Source organism: Harpia harpyja, chromosome 1, assembly GCF_026419915.1.
Source record: "Harpia harpyja isolate bHarHar1 chromosome 1, bHarHar1 primary haplotype, whole genome shotgun sequence".
NCBI lineage: Eukaryota > Metazoa > Chordata > Aves > Accipitriformes > Accipitridae > Harpia > Harpia harpyja.
The window spans coordinates 97,380,269-97,392,538 of NC_068940.1; the positions used below are offsets into that span (position 1 = coordinate 97,380,269).

The following is a 12,270-nucleotide window of genomic DNA, read 5'->3' on the forward strand; positions in this document are numbered from 1 at the left end:
AAAAAACCCAACCTCGGATTCTCAGGTAGGAACCCTGGAACATAGTTGCATTTAATTGCTTTTCATTGTTTAGGTCTTGATGTAATGAACAAGAAAGACCTGGATAATTTTTTTAATGTCTGTATTTGAAACATGCAGTGCTCAACAAAAGGTAAAAATCTTACCCCTGTGTAGCACAGCACTGGGGGAGAGGCGTCTGTATAGCCCTAAATGGCATGCGTGTTGCCATGCTGCTAAAAGTAATGACCCTGCTAAAGAGAGGCTAACCAGATGGCTCTCATCTTGCAGTGTATTAAAGAGTAGCCCGGGAGTGGTTACTAGAAATCAACATATATGACAATAGAACAAATAGCAGCACCATAAAATTAAGGCACTTTTTGTGTTCAAGCCTTGTTTACGGCAGGCAACCTCGTCAAAGTATCCCGACCAGTTCTGCCACTGGTCTGGCTGAAGTGATGCTGGCATCGGCCATGATCTGGGTGTAGACAGCTCTCCCGCGTCTGGGGCTGGTAAAACCAGCAAAAACAGGAGAAACCACCAGCCCTACACATGCTGCAGGAATTGCTCCAGTGTTGACACCAGTTGAGCACAGCTGGTAATATGATGTAATTTGTTTTTGTTCCACAACGTATTAAAACATTACATTGTTTAGTATAGTTGCAGCCTAAGCTTTATCTTTTGAAGAAACTCCTACATCCTTGCTTTTCTTCCACTGACTGAAACAGTAAGCCAGTAAGCCAAGGTTGGCCTGGGGATGATTACGCCTTTTCTTTCTGCTAGCGTGGTGTCCCACCAAGACCTGTTCTACCATTGGAACTCCCAAGGATTTTTGAAACGATAGCTGCTGTGGTATCTTGCTCCTTCCTTCTTGTGAGAGATTTAAAGAAAACCCAACCAAAACCCAACCCAACCCAACCCAAACAAAAAAAGGAAGAAAATATGTACAGGGAGAAAAAGACAGAAAGGAAGATGTTCCTTGTGAAATATATTTGTTGATCTGAAAGGGAGTTTTATGAAATGTTTTCAAAACAGTTCCCTCTTATGTTGGAGCGGTGTAATGAAGAGTGCTGGCAGGTCAGCCCCTTTTACCACGTTCTCCAGATACGGGCTCAGTGTCGGCTGGTACACGCTGGTGCCGAGCATGGACACACCACAGTGTCAACTCTGTTCTTTTTTATTATATTAAGATCACACTACTCTGTCACGGAAACATGCACCCAGGGTTTAGCGATATATGTACCGGAATTGCCACGGCTTGTTTGGAACAGAAGAGAAGAGAATCACTTAGGTTGGAAAAGACCCTCAAGGTCATCGAGCCCAACTGTTAACCTAACACTGCCAAGCCCGCCAGAAGTTGGCGGAATGCAGAGAATACAGGTGAAGAGAGGGGTACACTGGCAGTTGTTCAGCAGGCGGGGAAGGAGACCGGGGCACAGGAGCGCGGTTCGCCTTTCTGGTGTTGAATTCCGGCCCGCCTCGAGCACCTCGCTCCCTCCCCCGCTTCCTCGGTACAACGGGGACCTGAAGACCTACTTCCAGGCAGGGCTCTCGGGACGAATACCTGGCAAGGCACCCGGTACCAGCCTCGCCCTCAAGCCACCGTACACGTGCGAAGCGCTGGGACGAGGGCGTTCCGGAGCCCGGAGCGGGGGCCGGGGAAGCCGCCGCGCCCCCGCGGGTGGTCGCGGCCCGGGGCGCCATGCCGGGGCAACGTCGCCTCGGGGCGCCGGCCGGCGGAGCGCCCCGGGCGGGGCGGGGCGGGGCGGGGCGGCCCCGCTGCGCGGCCGCGGAGCGCCCCGCGGAGCGCCGCCGGCGCTGGGGCGCCCCCTGGGGGCCGGCGGCGGGGGCGCGGGGCGGCGCGGTCACGTGGATGTGACAGCGGCGCTGTGCCTGGCCAGCAGCAGTCGCGGCAGCGGCACCGCAGCGCCAGGCGCCGCCGCCAGCCCGAGCCGGGCAGGGAGGAGCGGGCCGGGGCCGGGGCCGGGGCCGGGGCCGGGCCGGGGCGAGGCGAGGCGAGGCGAGGCGAGAGCCGCCGCCGCCGCGGTGCCGGGCGGCGGGGGGTGGGGGGTGGGCCGGGCCGGGCGCGGCGCGGAGCCGATGCGGAGCGATCGCGGGCGGGCGGCGGCGGCGGCGGGAGCAGCAGCAGCAGCAGCAGCAGCCATGGCGGGGCCCCGCTGAAGGAGGCGGCGAAGGAGGAGGAGGAGAGGGGAGGAGAGGAGAGGAGAAACCTCCGCATTCCCTCCCTCCGCGCCCCGTCCCCCCGCGCGGACCGCCCGCCCGCCCGCCTCCCCCCGCTGCATGCCCGGCTGAGACCGCGGGGAGGACTCAGCCACCCGCCGCGGCCCCGCCGCCTTCCCTCTCCCCGTTCCGCCGCGGACAAAGGGGGAGAGCGGGGCAGCCAGAGGAGGGGAGAGCCCGTCCCCTGCCGCGCGAGCATGGCGGACCGCAGCCTGGAGAGCGTGTCCCTGCCCCTGGAGGTGAGGGCCCGGCTGGCCGAGCTGGAGCTGGAGCTCTCCGAAGGTAAAGGGGCGGCGGGGCGGGCCCGGCCCTCGCGCGGGCGGCGGTTGGCGCGGGCGGCGGTTGGCGCGGGCGCGCGGCAGCGGAGCGGAGCGGCAGCCCCCGGCCCGCTCCCTACCCCCCCCCCCCCCCCCCACGCACACTCCGCCCTGCGGCCCTGCTGCCCGCCGGGCTGCCGCGGTGCTCGCCCCGGCCCCCGCGGCGCCCGCGGGCTCTCCTGGCGGACCTCCCTCCGCTCCCGCCGGCGGGCTGGCGGAGGATACCGGCGCGGGTGTTTTGTTCTACCTGTGAATTCCACCTCCGCCCGCTCTCCGCCGCGGCGCTGGCGGGGGCGGGAGAGGGGCTCTGGCAGCAGGGCCGGCCGCCCCAGCCTTGCAGGCTGTGGTGCGGGAGGTGGAAAAATGCGTACGGCTGGCTCGGAGGGGTTCCTGCCCTGCCACGAAAATGCAGCTTCACGGAAATCTGCCGTGTACCTGCGTGCACAGCCCCCCCTCTGACCGTATCCAGGGGCTCGCCACGGAGTCCGCGCAATGTGTGTGTGTCGGTTGCAACAAAATACCCCATGATAAGGTCGTTTTGGACAATACTAGTTAGGTCGCTTAGAGGAAACGATTTTTTTTTTTTTAATTGCGGGATTTTTTTTTTTTTATATGTATAATTGAAAGCTTGTGGTGATTTTCTTGGCGCGGTTGATCTTGATGCTCCGCCGGTTCCCGGGTTGGGAAGGCTGTCATGCAGTCCGCATATTGCTGTTGCCGTGGCTGGGAGGATGAGCCGGAGCCCCAGCCCGCCCTCCTCTCCTCAGCCTGGCTCCAGCTCCCCGTTTCCATGTGTGTCAGTCAGCTCCGGTTAAGGAGGGAGAGGCAGGCAGCGATTAGTGCCTGTCAGGATCCCTCGCTGATGGGGATTGAGCGCCCAGAGTGCCATCAGTCTTGGAGACGATTTTAGTGTATCAGATGTAATCTGTTCCTCCCAGAGGAAGAGAGTGGGGAGTATTTATACACATACACTGATGCTAGGGTTGGCTCTTTCCTGAAATGAAAAACTGCTATTAGCTGCCCCCCTTTTTTTTAATGGAAAGCCCCAAATATCAGGGTTCATTCACCACCGAGAGGCTGCAGCGCTTAACAGAAGGGGCAAATGACCCAGCATGTCCCAAATTGGTTATTGGAAGTCGTCGATATATTGAGCTGTCTGTCTGTCTTTCTGTCTTTTTGTAACGGTTTGTAAGGGCTCCAAGCCAGAAAGTAAAATGCGCTCGAGCCAGTTTCATCAGCAGGGAGGAGCTGATGTTGACATTGTATTTTCCTTTTAATGCTTTGAGGGTGAAGAGGAGAATGAGCTGCTGGGATTGCTTGTGGCTCTCATTTCTGTGCCTCCCCCTCCCCGAGGGTGCCCTGAAAACCTGAAATAAGAGGAATTATATACAATATTGCCTTTCTGTGATGCACTGCCCGTCGATTGGCCCTTATCTGTGGTAGTGAGGGTGGGAGGAAGGACTGTTTATATCACGGTATACGTAATGTTCTCGCTTCATGCAGAAAATGCTTCTTGGTGTGTATCACATCTTTGTCTACACACCAATGAGATACTAATTAAAACAGCTGTTAGTAAATGCTTGCAGAAGACCAAAATCAAACTGGCATAGACCTTCAATGAGAAATATGCTAATTCAGTCTACTGAAGTTGTAATACAGTTTTACGGTGCAGTTTCTGTTGCTGTAAGCATAATCCAAGAAGGCTCTGAGGAAGTGGGACGTGGTTTGCAATTGGACATCTGTATTCTGCACTGCTGTAGCTTCCCTGCAGCTAGAGCTGGAATGAATTTAGCCCACTGACAGAATCTTTCCTTCTGTGCCACTGATGTTACACCCAGCAGACGGGACAGCTTGTGTTTTCTGACTATGGCAGCCTAAAAGAAGGTCAGTTGGAATTGGGAGGTGGGTGGAGAAAAGGTCAGCGTCCCGGTTTCAGTGTCTTCCCCCAAGCTGCTCTTGATGTGCTCTTCAAGTACGTGACAGTGCTCAGTGCCTGAGAAAATGAAATCATTCACTGCTTAAAGCACCCGTGTTGCAAGTCCTGGCCTGTTCCCAAAACTAATCCCTACAGATAGTGGGATCAGTAATTTGTACAGTTTTGTGCTGTAGAAGACGGGTCCTACTCTGGCCATGCTAACTCAGAGTTAAATGGTTTTCAAGGCAACTTTGTACATCTTTATGCCCTGAATGTGCAGCACCTTGCCTTGTGTGCTTAACTTGACAGTAATGAGCCAGTCTACTGGCTTCAGTGGAGTACATTCACTGAGATACACACTCATATACATAAAAGTTCACAAGACTGAGGTTTTAACACGTGTGTGTTAGGGTGTCTCTGCTGCCTTCGTGAAGCAGGAAACTGTTGAAGGCAATAGACAGGCAACTGCATGCTTAAACACGTTTGGGTCTCACTGATAACATTGGGAGCTGAGTGACTGCCGTGAATTGTGCCCCTTTTTAAAGTGCTTTCCTTAGTCAGACTTGCTAGGAAAATATTTTTCAAATGCTGGATGCCTCAATCCGTTTGCTGTATTGTTTGTGAGCATGAGTTTTTCAGTTCTGGTGCCGCTGAATGCTGTGGGTCTCACAGCTGTTGCTTGTACCCAAGCAACCCAGTTCTCTGGAGCCAAAACCTGTTATGGACAGTGCAGCTTTAGGAACGGCTTCTGAAAGCGAGCTGCTGCTTTGTGGAAAAGAGAGGAGCACTGGCAGGATTATTGCAAGATTGTTTCTTGGGAGGGAGCTAAACCTGTCTCCTTCCTAGCTCTTGGAAGTGTCTTGTGCGATAGCGCGGGTCCTACCCACGCAATGCATCTCAAAACGTAACATAAAATAGCTGTTGTCCGTGTGACCAGACCGCTAGTTACTGTGTCACTAGCACAGCGGGCACTGTGCAGATGTTGTAATTACAGTCTTCACTGGTAGTCATCATACATTTAAATTTGGCCGTGGTATTTTCCCCCCTCCTTGTAGCTGAATTCTGAGTTCCTTTTTCAGCTGTGCACTAGGCATAGCCTCACTTGTGGCAGGGATGCAGGCAGGAGAGCCTCAGGAAGCGGCTGCTGCCGGGCACGTAGCACGTGCTTTTTAGATGGTAGGGCAAGGTGCCTTTTTTTTGTGAGCGTTTAGGCAGTTCTGCACTGCTTGTTGGTTGAGAGGGAGGAGCAGTTTGTCAGGAAGCTGTTTACTTGGGATTCTGCTAAGATCGTCTCTGTGGCAATCCTAACCCGTTGGTTATTGTGGGCAAGCCACATGCCTTCTACCTCCCCTTTGTTGTGGTCTGAATGGGCTTTTTTGTTTTAAACATAGCTATTTAAAAGGTACTATGGGTGCAAATTAGAATAACCATTTTAGTTTTCGTTACTTTCATTATTATGATTTAGAAGGTGAAGATCAGTTAGAATCAGAAATGCTTACCAGTGTCCTCTGTGCCTGCGTGCAGGTAGCCTGCCCCACGCAAGGAGTGAGTGATGGAGGTAGCCTAGCACTCTGATGAGAGCTGAGAATGACTTTCACGTTGATGTATTGGCATGTAATGTTACGTTCAGCTTAAGGCATCAATAGCACACTTTTTGACGGTGTTTTCACTTCGTTTTGGGAGGGGGAAATTGCTTCTGGGTTTCTCAAAACATAGAGGCACAGCAGCAGTTTAAATTTTATGAATACTAGACGTTGTGGAATCATCCTTATCCCACCAGATACTCTGAAAACATTTGTTTTGCTGTGTTTGAGTGAATGTGCCTGATGCTGGCATGTTACATACGTGTTCTTTGACACTCTAGTAGTTTCCACTGAGCGTACTAAAGCTTGCATTGCTCAAAACTATAGCCCTCCTAGGCTGATGCAATCAACGTGTCACTCTGCAGTAGTTGTTCTTTAGGGCTGCTTAGAATTTTACGAGGCTTTAGTTTTCTAACGATGTATAAAATTGTACTGGGTGGAAATAGATGAATCATCTTGTTTTTTAGAATAGCTTGGGGGTTGTTAACTGAAGAACTGATTTAATAAAACCAAGAGTCCTGAAATGTGCTGTCTTATTAAAAAAAAAATGTAATTCTACAACCCCTCCATTCTTAAAAACACTTAAGAATTTAAAACAAACAAAAAAAAGCAGCCCCCCAAATAGTTTTCTCATTTTCCCCTCAATTTAAGGATATACAAGGTTATATTGCCCTTCCAATTACTTCCTGAACCAAAATTAATTGGGAAAAGATGCTCTACAGTTCTTCCAGTATTTTATCCAAGTGTCAGATAACATAGCAGAAACCCTTAAAGAACCACAGACGCCACATGGAAAATGTGAAAACCATCCTGTTCAGAAACTATTCTGCCTATATTCCATACTATACTTCCAGTCCTCTTCCATTTTAAACATATGAGGCATAGCAGGTTTTTTTTTTTTTTTGAAAGTCTGAACTTTTCTCCAAAGAGCACTTTCAAGAAAGTGTCAGTAGATCTTTAGTGAGTGTTTACTTATTTCCAAAGGGACTGGATGTGCACTCAGCTAATTAATTTGGTCTTCAGCTTTTATTGTATTGACTGGCTCGATTATATTTGGTAATATTATTTGGGTTGATTGGGTCATTGTCTGGCCAGGTTTATTATTTTATTGAGTATAAGTTCTGTCTTTTATTGCCTGCATGTAGTCACTGAGTTGGGGCCAGAGAACTGTAGTTAGCTTTTCTAGTTATTATTTCTCCATAACATTTGCCAGCTGACTCTTCACCTGTGGAGAGGTTTCAAAATGTGAAAATTTCAATAACTAGCACACCTCTGTGATTTGGGACACAAATCATCCTTTTAATTCACTCCTTGAGAGATAGTGCTCTGCTTAGCAAGTGGGTATCACCTGCACAATGACAAAGTCTTAATACTTTCTGAGTTTAGGTGAGAAATGAACTAAGAAATTCAATACTCACATTTGCTTCTTGTTGTTTTTTGAGCTGTTAGGGTGCAGTTGGCTTATGTTTTCAGTTCTTTTTCTGGCAAAGAGAGGACTAATTTACTCAAAATACATAAAGCTGAAATTTTCATGTAAGTTACATGCAAGATCTAAGGCTTTAAGATACCAAATACCATGGGAATTATGATAAAATCAAGAGCTCTGGCAACAAAACCTTTTCTTTCTTTGTAAGATGAAGCTCCTCTCATCAGCTGTTCTGTTTCTTGGAAGGTGCTGAGGTTGGAGAGGGACTGTAACTTGATTATTTTAAAAACAGGTTAAATTCACTCATGAGTTAACCATTTGCATTTTAAGGCACTGGAATTTGAAGTTTGTTTTTTGTTTTTGTTTTTTTTAAATTATCTACCTACTTCACTTTACTGTGCTATTTGGACTGAAGGGCTTTTAATGGGTGGTGTTGTGTCCAAAGGATTCTCTGTTACTTATTCAGTAGAAGTACATTGTAATGCCTTGTAAAATAGACTATGCAAATCTCCAGGATGTTCCCAGAACAGCTGTCCCGAAGGCATGCTGTAAATATACCTTTATTGCCAGCTGATGTTCAGCAGCATTGATGCCCAAGGGTTACACTTAATAGATCATTCAGATGATCTTTACTGTATTACACAACAGACATACTCGAAAAACTTTTCCCAGGGATGTGTGAAAATTGCCAGTGGGGTGTCAGTTTTATAGGCAAAACAGGCAGTAAGCAGCGTATTTATAACGAGAACATGCATTGTAAGGAGTTGCCCTTTGCAGCTTCAGGGTATGTCTGCGTGATTCTGCTGCACAGTGTAGGGAGCAGAAGCCAGCACTGCTTCCCCTTGCCAAACCAACAGTGCGATGTATACCTATGGTTGTGAGTCAACGTGCTGCTTTTCTCTAGAAGGGTATTGACCTGCCTTTGTTACTCCACTGTAAGGGGAATGCTGTCATTTTGATTTGAATAGTCTTTATTCTAGCAAACCAAATATCCTTTGGTACCAAAGGAGTTCAGCTTTAGCACACCTCTTCCCTTTGTGTTTAATTTTTCTCAGGGAAAAATATTTTCATGCTGTATAAAAGACAGATATAATAAACTAATTTTTGATGGAGGATTTGGATTGGGAGCGGCAGAAAGATCAATGTTTCTCTGAAGGGACATCAATAGACTCCTTTAGGTTTTCATAGCTCAGAATGGATGTTTGTGGTGTGGTACAGCGAATCCTAAATGTACCATAGCTCTTCTATACTTAAAAATGCATTGACTGCATTTTAATTTTTTAAGAGGCTATTTGTATAACGCGTCAAGCAGGACATATAATTTTTTAAAAATAACTGCTTTAATTCCCCGGCAACTGTCAGACAAGATGACTCACTGCAGTATAAGAATTCACCACAGCACATCACAGATTTGACACAAACTCTTAATCCGTGTAAAATTATGCATGTATATTCCCCTACCTTCCCTGTGGGTGAGCTTCATTTTTGCCAAACTCCTGATGATCCCATTCTGCGTTCTCTCCTCCCCCGCCTCCTTTTTTCTCCCTTTCTTCTTGAGAACCTCCTTGCAGTCAGTAGCCCCAGCTGCGGGGTATGGATGCAGCAGTCTTTTCCTGGCTTGTTAAGAGCCTTTCCTGATCATTAATAATGGCCCCTGATTCTCTCCTTGACTGTGGTGGTGTGGGGGGCATTTCCAAAGCATGATTGCTCTCTGCAGGGTTATTTCTGATCTTTTCTTGTATTACTAGGGTAAACATACACTAAAAAACTGGAACTGGTTTCATTTAACTCCACGTGGTGGAATGCATCAGGGAATTGCTCATTTTAGGCCTGTATAAATCAATCAAGTTTTTTTTCAGTAATCTTAGCTAGGGCTTCTAATTGCTAGCCAGTATTATTTATTGCTAGGATTAAGTATAACTTTAAAAGATGTATAAAACGTATTGGGGACATCATGATCTTCTGCAATAGAAAAAGCAAATATAGGAATAGGAATACTCAAAGCAATTCAGCTTGAGACACATGCTGGGAAGGCCATGGCCACAGCTTTGGCTGGAGCCTCTGGCTGCAGAAGAGGGAGCTTCTGCCCTAAAGCCTTGTGGAGTCCTACCAGAGCAGCCTGTGTATGGCTCTCGAGGGATGAATGAAGGCATGTCATGGTGCTTCTTGTAGTCCCTTCTCTGAGAACAGAGTTGATTGCTGGTTCTTGGCAGTTTGATAGGTATAACCTGCAGTGCTTAGAGCAGCATTAGGTGCCGGGGTGTTGATAATTGTTGCATATTTTACAGCAGAAGTTAACATTGAAAAGTATATGATGTTTGGTCTCAATGACCTGTTTTGAAGAGTATCCTGTTAAATGGGTACATGACTAGAGAAATAAAGAATTCTTACAAAGTATCTTGATAACTTGGAAGGGAAGGTGTTTCCTATGGCTTTTTGAAGGGGCTGTTTGATTTCCAAAGACTGCACTGAACCATTTATAGGCCGTTTGAGGTGGTGTTTGCTTTTACGTGTACGGCTGGGTCTGCAGAATGGTGGCCATTGAGGGGAAGGAGGGATTCTTCGGATGTTCTCTGCTTATATGGAAGTAAAAATGGATGTTAGGATCTGTGTTTGGTCCTGTTTGTCTCTGGATCCAGAAACCATACCTCCACACTAACCATGACATCTGCAATTTCTTCATTTGAATCTTGGCTTGATCTGTATGTAAGATTAAAATATCAGAAAAAAGATCTTGTAAGTCTGGTCTGGTAGGAGCTGTTCAGAAGCCAGGAAAATGTTTCTTAACAAACTCTGTGACAAACACTGAAGTGTAAGTAATGGAGCCTGCTTTTTCGCTGGTGGGCTGGTGGTTGAAAGTCTGCCTAGACTAGCAAAAGTTCGGAGACTTTTGGTTGGCTTAGAGATCCAAACAAAGTGTGCTGACACTCTTTTTCCTAGTGTGTGGATGTCCTTGTGTCCATAAACAGCCTTGCAAAATAAAGAGACCCTAGCAACAATCTCTTCACAGAAAGCAGGCCTGGACTATCCACTCTGTGTGGCCCCTCCAGATGGAGTTATGCAGTATTAGCAGGATGATTAGAGGGCTGTTGCATCTATTACCATTTAATGAGAAAATAGACCAATTGGTCTTTGGGGTTCTAGTATCTCATTATGGAACAGTTCTGAAATTGTACATAAAGTTTCTTTCCGAAATCCATATACTCTATAACTACAGCCTTATAGAGCTACATGCCTCGAGGTCATAGCAAATAATGAAACTTCATCTTTTTTCATTTGAGGGGATACCCTTAGTCATATTATCTCATATATTTCATTGTTGTAATTGCAAGGAGAATGAGCAAAATCTAGAATTTTACATGCCATGCCTCTCTTATCCTTGATGAAAGAGATGTATTTCAAATAATGGGATAATATTTTTGGTAAGTGCCTGAAAAAATAAAACGATGGCATTGTGGTGACATGCGAACAGTTCAACTTTGATAAAGAATCTTAAAATGGAAATTGTGTTTCAAATGCTAGACTTCTTTGACAGATGCCTGAGGATGAACAAACAACAGTTATCTAGTGAAACAGCAAAATGCAGAAACATCCCTTTTCTTTCCTGAATGATGACAATGGCAAACCCCTCTGCTGAATTCACTGGAAGAGCCCAGTTTCATTTGCCAAATTTTTTAGTCTAAAAAAGGTGAATACATTGTTTAGAAGATGGTGTAAGTTTTTCTAAGTGTTGTGAAGTGAGGGGTTAACTTTTTTCAGGAAAAAATGAAAAAAATACTGTTGGACTGTGGAGCGATTTTTACTTCTGAGAGGGAAAATAACAGATTGGCGATACTTTTAAATGGCTCTACTTTTAATCGGCTCTACTTTTTATCAGCTCCATGTTGTAATGGAGAAGGTTGGTTTGTTGTGTTGAGCAACAACGAGACTATCAGGAATTAAATTTAATGTTTTTTATGATGGTGAAAAAAGTCTTGCATTTTATGTTTATGAATTTTATACTACTAAAGCATTTGACACATTCCAGTCACAAGGTTTTATCTGCGTCTCACAAACTCTGACCTTAGTCCTACGAGTATCCATACCACAGGCTTGGGAGAATTTGACAAAGCAGTTCAGAAGAGATCTTGAAGGGTGACCAAGAGTAGAGACATGGACTTTGGGGATTAAAGCAGTCCTAATAAACATTGTTAACCAGGAGAAAGAAGGGGAGTTTATTTTGATTATTTGACAAACCTTGTGTTGGGGAGGAGGAATACTTTCTCATAGTGCGATATTAGTGCAACGTTAGCAGTCAAAAACATGAGAAAATCCAACTCCTAGGAAGAGAGGTTAGACAAATTCATATTGGAGATAAGACAGAAAATACTAATAAGGCTAGATAAACACTGAAACACTTGCATAGAAAAGAAGACTCAACAGCTTTCTAAAAAAACCTACCCACTGGTAGACTTAACAGAAGTCTCCTTTCTAAGGAATACCTAATGTAAGAAGTTCGTGTATGTAGATAGATAATGTAAACCACTGAATCCACCCTTGACTGGAAATACGCCAGTTTAAGTGCGATAAGTACTTCTGTAGTGGCATTTTATGAAAGTTTTAGTCCAGTGTTGTTATATATATTTTCTGGTAACTTCAAAAACCACTGCAACAGTTGAGAATTCCAGGTTTAGTATGTTTTCAGTAGTTTACTAGTGATGACTTGACATTTACTTCCAGTAGTAATTTGTCTTAAATCAATATTGAACACCGTAAGGATGTGCATACGTTACAGTTTGAGAGGGTATCAAG

General features: G+C 46.4%; 1 protein-coding gene across 4 annotated transcripts in view; it reads left to right on the forward strand.

Moving 5' to 3' along the window:
- The first annotated feature begins 2,088 nt into the window (after nucleotides 1-2,088).
- DIP2C (disco interacting protein 2 homolog C) overlaps nucleotides 2,089-12,270 on the forward strand; it is a 337,865-nt gene continuing 327,683 nt past the window's right edge. For all 4 annotated transcript variants that reach the window (XM_052806472.1, XM_052806481.1, XM_052806490.1 and 1 more), the window contains exon 1: nucleotides 2,089-2,520. In XM_052806472.1, the coding sequence (XP_052662432.1) occupies nucleotides 2,436-2,520 (85 nt within the window). In that variant the 5' untranslated portion in view covers nucleotides 2,089-2,435. The remainder of the gene's footprint in view (nucleotides 2,521-12,270) is intronic.